The following is a 13,369-nucleotide window of genomic DNA, read 5'->3' as shown; positions in this document are numbered from 1 at the left end:
ATGCTTAAAAAATGCTTATAATTTCAAGAACTTTTGTCACGTCAGCTTTTTTTTACATTTTAGATTTGTATAACTAACAATATTTTTGTTTATTTGCTTTCAGACATTGCCCTGGGACCTATGGACGGTAAGCCACTAATAACTCTGTTTTCATGTATCTTGATCCCCAGAAATTTGGAAACCTTGTTATATTTTATTTCATTTGCAACAGAAAGAAGACTCATACAATTTAATGATGATGTAGACCCCTAGGGTGGTCATTAGGCCACTGAAAGTCTTGAGCATTATGAGAACCTGAAGATGATGGTGAAGGAAGAGTACAGTGGACCAGATTCCTGGATGAATAATGGTCAATAATTTGAATAATGGTCAATAAATTGGCCCTTTGTTTCTTTCTGTGGTGGTTGATGGCAAAAGGAGCTATTGTAGTGAAGGACACACACACTTAAATAGAAGACAAGGAAAGTGTGAATGAGAAAATGGAAGAGATGGGCTACTTGGCACATGGAATCATTTTTTAAAAATTATTATATTTAATGAAGCTTGAGTTAATAAGAACTTGAGCTTTACAGCCAGATGGCCATGGATTTTAGTCCAAACTCTTCTACTTATAACCTTGAGACTTTGGGCAATTTCTAAAACTCTCTAAGCATCATTTTTTCTCATTTGTAAAATAAGGGTAACAATGCCTACCTCAGAAGGTTGTGTGAGGTTTAAATAAGATAATTGTAGAGTATGTAGCCTGGTGTCTGGTATGTGTCAATAAAAGGTAGATATTATTATTGATGTTTATTCAGCTAATCTGACGTGTAAGGATAACTACTCCATAATTTAGACTTGGGAAAGTGTCACAAACAGAGCTTTGTGGTGGTCTCATTGGTGCTGTGAAATTAGGTGACTGGTCACACACCTCTACAGCCTCATATCCCTTGCAGCAGAGTCTTTGTTTTAGAAAAGCCCTGGTGATGTGGTCTTAAGAACCCAACTTAAGTTGTATGTTTTCTTCTTTTATAGTGAGGCAAAAAAAGGAAAGTTTAATAGATCTAGATCTAGCTATTCCTGGGCAATGCCACTTCTGGATTGACTTTGCCACTTTCTTTCTCCCTTCAAAACAAAAAGGTGTCTGTCCCTTCTTTCTGCAGTTGCAGGGCTTATACTGCAGTCTTTAAGATCCTTGGATCATCAAGGAAGGTGCTCAAGAAGAGAGATTAAAAATGTCGATTGAAACCACCAATGACTAAGTTATATCTTTTCTAGTGAAAAGTTTTACTCATATATTCACAAAAAGGCATGCATGGATTGATGCTCAAGTCATTTGAATTCTAACTTCAACTCTGTGTTAATTTTCTTGGAGATTAAAAAGACAATGCTTTTTTTTTTTGTTATTCCAATATTTATATCTTTAGTGGAACTGTAACACATTTTCCTTCCCTAGCTGGGAGGGTATGGAGAGGGTGAAGGTATCATCTAGAAACAGCTATTGAACATTTCAGAGGACAAACTTGCTAGGAATGGTACCAATAACAAGAATGCAAAACAACAGCTTTCTGAACATAATTGCTCACAGCTATTAATCGTCTCAACTTTGCAAGATTTTTTTGTTATGTGGAGAAAATGGCTGCTAATTTGGAGGAATGACATCAAGAGAACTCTCCAGGCAGTCAGACTGGTTAATATCAGACCATTCTCCATCTAAACATCCACCTCAAAGACAGAGCCAAGTATAGGATGAGTTTGGGGAATATTTTCTTCTGATACTGTGTCAGAGTGTGTGCTACTGTGTAATTTCTTGACCTTGAGTGCTTGATCTTATTCCGATGTTCTCAAACTTGCTTATGTGTTTGAAGCTTTACATTTCAGAGTCTGCTAAAGCAGAAGTCATGTACTGGCCATAAAACATCCTTGTTGATGCTACAAAATGACAGAGGCTTTCTTTGGGTTTTAGTTGTACCTTTTCTACAGTGGTCTTAAACAATTTTGGAACAAAAATCATTCCCATCACAAAACAAGTTGTAAAGTTTGTTCCTAAGCCAGTAAAAGCTATAGCCTTCAGCAGAATGTTGACTCTAGACACCATAGGATTAGTGTTAGTGTGTTAGTGAATTTTCTTCTCTTGCCTTATTGTTACTATTTTCTTTACCTATACAGACAAGCGCTGATTTGGTACAGCCGGTGGGTAAATATCCAGAACATTCTGGATTTTTTTGGTATTTGATATGCATTACATACATAGCATATTTTCTAGAGTGAACTGTTTCCCCATGTCATTGCTAGTCATAGATTTAAACCTTAAGCCAATGAATGTAATCACTTTCCAATTTGGTTTTACTGGTGCTACCTGCCTGAAGAGCTTTGTGTTTCTCATCAAATCTTGCCATGATCTGTTTCATCTTTTGTTTTTGTTTTTGTTTTTGTTTTTTCCTTTGCTCTTCTGCATACTTTAAAGACTGACTCTTCAGAAAGTCTTTCCTTGTGTAACCTGATCATGGAGGAAACTCCAGACAGTGGGTTGGCCGAAGAAATTCAAAGATCTCAAAATGATATAGGTGCATTTACTTGGGGCCCTGACGCTAGTACAGACAGGGTCAGCCAGGAAATTACCTCAGGCGGGTTTGGAGAAGACTCTGCATGTCTCTCCGAAGCAGAGCAAGACATAAGATTATCCACCAGGCTGCTTTCGTCTGCTGACTGGCCCACTGTAGCTGAACAGGGTGAGCATGCCCCGGGGCCAGCCCTTCCAGGTGGAAATGAACAACTGCCCCCAAAGCCTGCGCCTGAGGCTGGAGTTACCTTTGCTCCTTGTGTGGAGATGGAGCAGCCGTATGACCCACTTGACTCAGACATGCCAGCCATGGACACAGCTGGCCTGTTCAAAGAAAGTCATGAAGATGTGAAGAAGTCAGATGAAGAGGAAGAGAAACAGAAGATAGAAGATTCTCTGTGGGCAGGTGTGGAGACATGTCAAAAGGTAGACACTGGAGCTATTGATATCAAGACACTAGAAGGTACAGAGGAATTTGAAGAGAAAGCATGTGAAAGGACAGGAAACAGAGTGGTAGATCTTAATACCATAGGAAAGGAAGCACATAAGACCTTAAAAATTAATGAAGTGGAAACTAGAAAAGATGTAAGAGCAGGGTATAAGGAAAGTATAAACACCAATGAAAATTATTTTGAGAAAACTGACCTATTAGAAAAGGACATGGAAAGAGGAGATATGGCAAAAGAACTTAGTGACAGAGACCAAGGTCTACATGATGGAATTCAAAAGGTAATCAAAAATTGTGAGATGATAGGCGGCTTTGGAGCCAAACCTGCCAATCACCCAGATATCTTGAATCCATCTCTCCAGACCTACTCTGTATCTAAGATTAAAGATGGCAGCCCTGAGGGATGGGATTTCACTAGAGAAGACATAAAGAAAAATGCAATAGACACTCCCAACCATGATATGATATATTACCCAGCACAAGACAGTACAGATGCTGAAGAAACTCAGTGTGAGACTGTGTTAAATGCTCTTGTAGGTGACAGTGATAAAAATCAGGCTGTTTTATCAATAAAACTTGAAGTAGAAGCTCAGTCTAGGACTGACCTTAATTATTCTCTGGGAAGGGATGCAAACAGAAGAGATTTATGTTCATGTAAGGCAGAAAGTTCACTAATAGAAGGGTCTGAAAGAACAGTAACTGAGAACTGTAGTCATACTGTTAACTTGCCAAGAATTGCAGAGATAGACTCTTGGGGAACAGATCCAGGTCAAATCTGGCAGCCAAGCTTGGATTCAGCATTGAATAATTTGGATATAACAGGATTCTCTGGTATACCAGATGGCCAAGCAAGTGGATTTGCCAATTGTCTGGATTCTATTAACCATGGGCCTATCAGAGATACAGAAGGCTTAGATAATAGCTGGACACATTTAGATGTAGTTGAGCACAAGGAAGAACTGGAGGTGGACTTACTAGCAGGTGTATGTAGGAAACAAGCCATTGCTAGCTGCTGGGAACAAAGCCAGGAGATAGCAAGACCATTGATTTTGGGGACCTCCCGGAATGCTAGCACTGAGAGTTCTGCTAGTTCCCGAGACCAGGACATCAACTACTCAGATTTATCTGAAGATGAAATTGCTAACCAGAGATATGGATTGTTGTACCAAGAAATAGAGGCTGACAAAGATGAGGTACTTACCCTGGTCTGTAGCATAGACTAGCCAAAAACTTCTGTAGGTTCTGTTTTTCCTCATGTCTCTCACCTACTTCATTATCCATCACTATCTTCTAGGAGGCCTAATCTCTCTAACAGATTGTCATGTACTTCTTGAAATCTGTGCAAACCGAACACAAATAGGTTGACCAAAAAAAAAAAAAAAAAAAAAAAAAGGCAGCAGCATCAACAACAACAAAAAACCCAACAACATAGGCACATACACACACAAAGCAGAATGATTGTGTTGGGAATTAATGAGAATCTATGTTACCATTTCATTTTCTGAGTTGATTCTCTCTACTTTCACTTTTACTATTCAAGAACTAAAAATGTGCTAAACCAAGAGCAGCACAGACTAATTTACTGTTCCTAAAATGGTTCTGCTCCAATAAGAACACATGAAATGTTTCAACCCAGGCCCACTGAAACTGTAAAATATCATAATTGCTGTTCATCAAAATGATGCATTGTAGAAACACTGGAAAAGCTTCTTCCAGATTCTATCAATGGCCTGAAAACAAGCAACTTAACTCCTAATGGCCTTTTTCCGGAATCATCTTCTCATAGAGAAAGTGGGTTTGGGTCGGCACCAAGCAGTAATGCAGCAGCAATCATTGTAAAATTAACCTTTCTTTTTTTGTCAGCCTATTTAAAATCATGCAGTGTGGCCTTTTGCATTTCCTAAGTTATTTCATGCACAGCAACCTTTTGTATGATTTTAAAACTTGTGATAGTCTTTACTTTCCAACTTGTCTAATGGATATTTACTGGTCCTACAAAAATGATAATGAAAAAAATAACACAATCTGATTTTCGTTTCTGTTTAGGCTTCTGGTGGTTCATTTAATGGATTCACACAGGTAAGGAATCTATTTTGTTACAAGATCCATCTGCTGAGCATGATGCACATTTTTTTCAATGTGGTTTGGTTCTCTGTGCCACTAATACAGCATAATGATTAAGAATGTCAGCACAAAATTGGACCCCACTACTTACAAACTGAGTAATGGAAACAGAATAGTAGCAACAATGTATGATTATTGTGAAGATTAAATGAGATATGCAACAGAGTGTTTAGCCCAGCAGGCTAGCACACACTAAGTTCTCCCTGACTTTAGGTTAGCTTTTATTAATATGATTAGCTATACCATGGGCTTCTACCTTCTACCGATTCCTCTACTAGAAATGAGAAGTTGTTCTGATCTGAGAGATCCACTGGATTCAGCTGTTCTAAAGAAGAGCTAGGATTGTTTTGAACTAATGAGATGGATCTTTAGAAAATGTGAGAGGGTTTTAGGAGCTTCCTTCTAGAGATTCCTATAGGAACCCCACTGCACAGAGCCTTGCCTCTTCAGCAGTTCTCCAGGAAGGATCTGTTGGAAGCTCAGAAACCATATGCTGGTTGTGTCCAATAAGGCAGTATTTTCCTTGGGAGTCTGTGAAAGAGAAACCACAAGATGAATTGTCCCATTAGGACAGTGTATGTGTATGTCCCAACAGGTAGGCAGGTGTAACATATGTAAAAGGCTGGCCACATGGCTCTCAGGCTCCTGGATCAGTTCTGACAACCTCTTCAACGGAGACCTCAAACAGGCTCGTCTGTGATGCCTGCTTTGTCTCAGAATGTCAGACGTGAACAGTTTCTAATAATTTAGCACTTAGAATTCTCTAAATACATATTCACAATATATTCATAAATAGAATTCGCTATTTAAAGGTTTCATTATTTTTCCATGTTACCTATAAAAAGATAAAAACTCACTGATATTCCTACATCCAAATACAGATACACACAAACACAAAGAGAGATGTTAATGCATCTCTTCCATCTTCAGATAATTCTTTTGAAAGGTTATCATAGGCATTGTCATAAATTTCTCATTCTTTTCAGGTTTGTATTTCTATCAGAGTTATGAATGCACATAATTTTAAAAGTAACAACTTTTATAAGGGCTTTTATTTTAAAACTTCAGACCATCATACACTCCCTTCATTTCCTTTTCTTAGAGGTGAATAGTTTCACTTCCTTCAACAAATTCTGTTTCCGCCCTATATGTGTGCATGGGTTTCTTATTATGCTGCTTTTTGATTTCTAAAGTATTATCTATTGACTCATCCCTCTGGAAGGCGAAGACTTAAAGTATTTTCCACCTCCTACCCACCCAATTCGCCCCCTCTTCTGCTTCCTGCCCTTCCTCTGATAGAGTTCCATCAGAGCCATCCAGGCAATCTGTGGTAATGGAACAGTGATGAAAATGCTATTAGTAGCCAAGTCATGAAGTTCACATTTTGTTTCATGCCAATTTTTTTGTTTTCCTTTGTGGTTATAATTGTGGGTCTTATTTATTTGCCTGTTGGTTGATCCACTTAGTTTTCTAGGTACTTATCGCATATTCAACCCCATACTCTGTAGTTATATAAATCTCCTATTCTGCTGAAAACATTAGACATTCGATCAGTTTCATCTTCTTGAAGAAATTGCCTATCTGTCCTCCTGGGCTGCTCTGGTCTGAACCTGGTACCCTATGCCTGTGACTTGCTGCAGAGCTGTTCTCTGGCTCTTCCATCCTGTTGATCATGGGAGCTACCTTCACCTCTCTCTCCTGTCCTTCCACTGTTTTCTGATGCAAGTTTCCTCATTTGTGGTTTAATCATTCACTTGGGTGGAGCACAACCTCCAGTAGCTTTCTGAAAAAAGTGTACACGGAAGGTGAATATTTGTGACCTTACCCATCTGAACATGTCCTACGTATATATTAATATAACGGACTGCTAGTTTGGGTATTATATTTGAAGCTGTAAATCATTTTCCCTTAGAATTTTAAAGCCATCACTCCACTCAATCCTACCACCTAGTGTTGCCTTCAAGAAATTGTAATTTTGAGTCTTGATATTTTGTAAGAAACCTTCTTCCCACTCCTCATTCTTTCTCTCTCTCTCCCTCCTCCTACCTCTTTCATCTTCCTTTTCACTCTTTCTCTGTGGAACTTTGTAGCATCTTCTTTTTACTTCAGTGTTTCTGAAATGTTTCAATGATGGGCTATGGTCTGAGTCTCTTTTCATCCACTGTATAAGCCTTTTTAATCTCAAAATTTATGGGTTTTGATTTGGGAGAACTGTAAAAAAATAATCATGGCTTTATCTTTTTTTTCCTTTGTTCTCTCATTCCATAACACTTCTCTTTTTCATATGTTAACTTCCTGACTAGTATTCTATTATTTTTTCTTTGCTGTTTCCTTTTCTCTGTTGTCTTTCTCTACTTTCTCTGTTTGCCAATTATTCTAACAGGTTTTTCACCCCTATAATTTTTTCAATTTCCAATGACTCTTTTTATTTACTGCATATTTATTTTCCAACAGCATCTTCTTCTTGTGTCATGAATGATTCTCTTCCTTTATATCTCTAAAATATTAATAATCAGTTTTGATTTTTTTTTTTGCAAAGTCTTTGTTTCTTCCACTTGCTTTCTATTCCATTTCTCTCTTTTGTATTTGAGACTTATCAAATGTTTGGTGATCTTGACTGAATACTCATATTTAAAAGTGGGAATCTGAAAAGCTGACTGGAAAGTTGTACAGGTAGATAGAGTTCATTGACTGCGGGCATTGTTGCAGGACTTTCTGGCTCATCTTTTCTGTTGGCGAGCCACTGAGGTCAGATTCTTTAGGCATTTTTTTTTTTTTTTTTCGTTTGGGCTGGCCAGATTTCCCAAGGAAGATTTATTTTGTCTCCTGTCTGCAAAGTTCAGGTCTGACTACTAGTGTAATGGAGGTGATTGGGGAAAAAACGGGAGCAGAGTAGTGAGAGAGGGGTGCATGGTCTCAGTATTTATTATGTAAATACTCAGTGCTTCTACCTTCCTGATGTGCCTGTGTGTTCCCCAGTCCAGGGACCCTGTTTCAGCCTCTGTATAATTAATCTCAAGTCTTCTGCTAGGGTAGGCAAGGATGTTGCTTGGTGTTCTTAGTAGGTAAGAATATCTTGAGGTCTGACAAGTTTGTAATAGACTTTTACAAAGTCTATTACATTTACAAAGTCTATTATATTTTTCTGTTGTTACCACCGCCCTCACTCCTGTTTCCTGTGGCTCTTTATGCTTCTAATTCTTCATCACTGGGAGTTCTAAGGAACAAATCAGACTGATTTTCAGCATTTCTAACATCACCTTAGGATACAGATTTCTCTGATCCACCAAGTTACTACTCTTTCATCTGCTTTCCAATTGCAACATTTTGTTGTTTCTGTCTTTCTTCTCATTCTTTTCGTTCTTACAGGTTTATGCCTTTAAAAAAATCCCTTTATTGTTGTTTAGTTTGGATTCAGGAGGTAACAGAGGTAACTGCATGTGTTCAAAACACCATCTTCATCCAAAAGTCACTGACTCATCTTTTCTGTTAGGCGTCCCCTGGATGTCATTTCTTCAGGCATTTTGTTTTTTCCCTTGAGCTAGCAGATTTCCCAGGAAAGGCAATTGGGTCTCCTGTTTGGAGGGTGCAAGCCTGGCTACCAATGTAATGAGAGATGAAGGTTCCTTTAGAGGTTAATTTTCCTTTAGATTTCCTCCAGCTTGATTTGTTTAGGTCAATGAACATATTTTATGAAATTTTAACATGTGGCTCATACATAACCCATTAGAAAGAACACTGAAGTAATATAGTGAGATTGAATTCACAACATTTAAAAAGTTTGAATTTTGGAACTTCAACCACTAACTTCTGATTTGGTATCAACAGCCAGAAGAGAAGCTGTGGACTAAAGATGCCGCTGAAGCCAGTGGCCTCTGTTTAATGACTCTCGTAGTATTCTGCTAGCAGAGACTTATATTAAAACTTACTTTTGCATGTTTTGACTTAATGATTTAAAATAAAAGGGGACTTTAACATGTTTAAAATAATATTTATTGAGGCCAGGCATGGTGGCTGCCATCTCTAATCCTAGTACTCTGGGAGGCCAAGCTGGCAGATTGCTTGAGCTGAGAAATTCAAGACCAGCTTGGGCAACATGATGAAACCCTGTCTATACAAAAAAAAAAAAAAAAAACAAAAATTAGCCAGGCGTGGTGATGTGCACCTGTACTTCTAGCTACTCAGGAGGTTGAGGTGGATCACCTGAGCCCAGGGAGGTGGAAAATGCAGTGAGCATGATCATACCACTATACTCCAGCCTGGAGGACAGAGGAGACCCTTTCTCCAAAAAAAAAAGAAAAAAAAAGAAAAAAAAAATTAGAGTCTATATATATGTGTGTGTGTGTGTGTGTGTATATATATATATAGAGAGAGAGAGAGAGAGAGAATTGATGGTAGCTAATTTAAATATCTTTTCAAAACATCTTCTATTTTTATCCTTGATTGTCAGCCCCAGGATACTTCATTATTCGCAATGCAGACAGACCAGAGTATGATCTGCAACTTGGTAAGTTGATTTGGGTTTGTGCTCTCGGGAGGTTGTTAGTTATCCCTGCATCTAGAGTTTTAATATCCAGAATGTGGTTTCTGGATCCTGTGCTTTTCTAGAAGACAGGAGAGAACGTGTCTGTAAAACCTCAGTGTGACTTTGCATTTAGTTATTTCTATTCACACAGGCACAGTCATTCCAGCATAAACCAGTCTCCTAATTATGAACCCCAGCAGAACACAGTGAATCCATTAAGGATATGTATATTTCCATATGAATATAACTTAAGCTCCAGTATTTAAAGTGAAATTGCCTCAAGAATCCATGTTTCAAAAGAAATCCTTGTTTGTTTCTTGAACCTGAAACTACCCCATTTCTCATCTCATCCCTCCACTCTGTGAGAGGTAGAAAGCAGTAATGCATAGTAGAGTTGTGATTTCTAATTTGATACCAAATGAGAGGAGAGACAAAAGCTTAGTTAGGGGATGAGTAAGAAATAGAAATAGTTACTCCTGGTGTTAGAGGAGATTCTTAAAAGATCAGTGTTGCAGTTACGATGGAAAACGTTTTTAGCAACAGCTTAAAGCTTACTAGTAAAGATGAATGAAGAGACCTTAAGAGATGTCGCTTTTGAGCATGTCATTGCTACACTTCAGAGGATTTGGGCTCTTTGAGGACTAGGTCATGAGGGTTATTTGTAGCACTGTGGTTTTCTCATGGGAGTAGTGCATACTTATCCCAGCTTCTGCCTTTCATATTGGATACTTGGAATTAAGATTAAATACAATGAATTTTTTAAAACTATTTTATTTGTAAGTAAGGAATTCTGTTCTGGAGGGTTTGTCTTCAAGGCTGGTTTGATATATTTTCAAAGGCAGGTGTGTCTCTCATACCTTGTCAATAGATTGTCACGCTTTTGCCTTTTGGACAACCAGCTGAAAGACAGAGTCTCTCTGGCCTGCAAATAAATATTTAAATGTTTCAAATACAAATTATACTTGTGTTAGTCATGGAGCCAGTGAAACTCATTCTTCATGTTCATTGGTGATTCTCCAGCTGGGTGATGGAGATGGAGAATGGAATTTTTAATTATCAACCGTGAATGGTTTATGAGAAATGGAGAAATACCAGTATAAAAGGAAAGGCAATTGGTTATAATTAAACTCACACCTACTACACTGATGCAAAACATTCAGGTCTAGAATTCAGTGGTTTTTAAGTTTTGGTGAGCCTTTCCATATCATCCCTGGCTGGTCCTAGGAGCTTCCATGCTTGTCTTTCTCTTCTCTTTGTATGTATTCTCTGAAGCAGACATCTTGCCCCTTCTTTCCATGGGGAACTTAGCTTTGTCATGTTCAGTATTGCAAATGCTGCTAACATTGGCCCTGCCCTCTGATCTAGGAAATCACAGTGAACCGATGTCTCCCAGTGAGTCCTGATTGTACACGATCTTCCCAGGAGCAAGAAAACTTCCCAGTGTTTGGCTCATTGACTATTCTGAGCGAAGTAGGAGATGAAGTTGATAATCAGCGGTACATCTCCCAGTCTGCATCATACAGCCCCACAGGACATCTTTTGAGTACAGGTTTAAACCCTTTTGAATCAGCAACTCTTGCTCAGAGCTCAGAGCTGCCTCTAAAGCCCTCTGCAGTTCTCACTAAATTAGCTCTCTCAGGATTGGAGAAACTGGATACAAGGCCACATTGGATGTGACTAGACTTCTGCCCCTGCTCTCCCAACCCATCTCCTTTTCCTCTGTGTTGACCCGCCTTTCATCTTATCACAAAGGATACCAGAAAAGGTGCTGCAAGGCTATACTCCTTATTTTATTCTAAAGGAAGAATTCGTTTATGGTCCTCAGAGTTCAACCATTGTGGTATCTACTGCCACCAATATCTGTAAAGGATGCACCTCTTCTCTGAATGTGTAATGACTGCTACTGAAACAAACAATAGGAAATCATTCTCAGCACTCCAAAATAGGTGTGGCAGGGGATCAGCCTATTTGCAATGTCTCTCGAGGGAGACATCTTATAGAAAAAAATGGTGAAGGTAGGGCACAATTCCCATAGGACTATATTGAATCTCTCCACAAGAGGTTGCTCACATTTTATCTTAGTTTTTCCCTCTTTCTTGACAAAACACTTATAATTTTGCATTATCTTGGAAAAGAAAGGTGGCTTCTATTTCTAAATTTAGGTAGCTGATTTTATATACAACCAGGCTTCATTGTTACTCATCATTTAGTGAGTTATACTATCCTCCTGGAATTTAGGTTAAGTTGTAATGCCTTATTGTGAAATTTCATGTGTTATTGTCGTATGTGAAACATCTTGTGACTTGTGGGGACATAAGCAATCCTATGTTCTCCTGATACTAGACCACAGTCACACTGTCAAATTTCAACAAGCAAATGCAATTAGACTCATTTATAGAATCACCCTAGCTATTTATTCTTGCCTTATAAAAAATGTCAGAATTTCTTGAGACTTCTAAGAAACCTAGACTCTGATGCAAATATTTTTTGCATTTGGAGATATCTTTGCATTTTGTAAAATATATGATGATATATTTCTTTGACTCATGTTTTAAAACATCTCTTGGCTTCTCATCTGGCTTCAATCTAACTTCTTCCGTAGCATAGACTCAGCTTGCAGTGAACAGCATCTACTTGTGGATTTCTTGGTGTTTTCTCAAATTGCCCTTTTATCCTTCATTGTGAAGGTCATTTGATACCAGGCTGTCATAGCAAATCACCTTGACTTCCTAAATGGTAAGATCATTCCCTGAGCGCTTACAGTATCTGTTTGCTGTTATGAAAACTTGTTCCATTATGAAGATAATTCTTTTCGAACAATAAAAGTGAAGTATTTTTCCATAAAGGACTCCTGAGAGCATATTCGTGTGAATTTTATCTCATTCTTTCCTAAAAATTATGTCAGGCCACCTCTTAAAGCTTAAAAAAGCCCATAAAAAATCAAATGTCTATACACCTGTCTACCAGTCCTTTGAATTTATTATGCCCTTTGAAAAGAATGGTCGTGTGATCCTGGCATGCATAAAAATGGAATGATTTGGTGGGAGACATAAGACAAATAGTTTGTGTGTTTGTCCAACACTAGGCTATTCATATTCATTTTGTATTACCTCAGCATAACTTTTCCATCACTTCTCTGGGGAACTTGCCATGTGCACTGACTCAGATAAATGTACAGGACAAATAGAGGTGGGTTTTGATTGCTTATGGTGAGTTGGATAGAAGTTGCTGATTTCTCCAATCACAGCATTAATTAGAGACTTCTTACTCCACTGGGAAATCACTTTTCAGCTTTTTTTTTTACAGTTTAAGTGTTCTGATGATAGAAAAGGATCGTATGAGCCCTCTAATGGCCATCCATTTAGTGAAAGAATCATGCTAGATAAATATGTGTATTTATATTAATAAGAATGGAAAAAGAAGGAATATTTTCAGTAGTTGTAGTGACATGCACTGGCTGTGGTGCTTTTAATGGCTTGTTGTTAGTTGATATCGCTAATTTTAAAACTAAAAAGGCCTTGATCTAAGAGATGCCAGAAGCCTGATTTAGCATATATGTAATTGAAATCAGGATGATGTTTATGTGTTGTGTTGGGACAAAAAGACCTCACCCCGCCTACACAATTCAGGGGGTGTAATTGAACCACATGGAGAATACTGCCCTGTGGTTCTTTAAACAACTATTATGTGAAGTAAATGCATTACTAAGGATTTTGTCGGAGGGAGAAAG

The 13,369-nt window shown here is 38.2% G+C and overlaps 2 protein-coding genes across 4 annotated transcripts in view; both read left to right on the top strand.

The window, feature by feature from the left end:
• The window catches only part of LOC105497766 (amphiphysin), a 255,206-nt gene that overhangs the window by 207,165 nt on the left and 34,672 nt on the right, over positions 1 to 13,369 (top strand). For all 3 annotated transcript variants that reach the window (XM_011769103.2, XM_011769102.2, XM_071095057.1), the window contains exons 13-16: positions 104 to 127; positions 2,149 to 2,172; positions 5,037 to 5,069; positions 9,565 to 9,621. In XM_011769103.2, coding sequence (XP_011767405.2) covers positions 104 to 127; positions 2,149 to 2,172; positions 5,037 to 5,069; positions 9,565 to 9,621 — 138 coding nt within the window. The remainder of the gene's footprint in view (positions 1 to 103; positions 128 to 2,148; positions 2,173 to 5,036; positions 5,070 to 9,564; positions 9,622 to 13,369) is intronic.
• On the top strand, positions 2,179 to 5,030 carry LOC139362844 (uncharacterized). Its single transcript, XM_071095058.1, has one exon. The coding sequence runs from the start codon at positions 2,486 to 2,488 to the stop codon at positions 4,211 to 4,213; it is 1,728 nt and encodes a 575-aa protein (XP_070951159.1). The 5' UTR covers positions 2,179 to 2,485; the 3' UTR covers positions 4,214 to 5,030.

This window comes from Macaca nemestrina, chromosome 4 (genome assembly GCF_043159975.1).
Source record: "Macaca nemestrina isolate mMacNem1 chromosome 4, mMacNem.hap1, whole genome shotgun sequence".
NCBI lineage: Eukaryota > Metazoa > Chordata > Mammalia > Primates > Cercopithecidae > Macaca > Macaca nemestrina.
Note: the sequence above shows the minus strand (reverse complement) of the source record. Positions and strands in the feature narration are given on the sequence as shown.

Bases quoted from the DNA above. Each gene is read 5' to 3' on its own strand.
- LOC139362844 (XM_071095058.1), top strand. From the start codon at position 2,486: ATGGAGGAAACTCCAGACAGTGGGTTGGCCGAAGAAATTCAAAGATCT.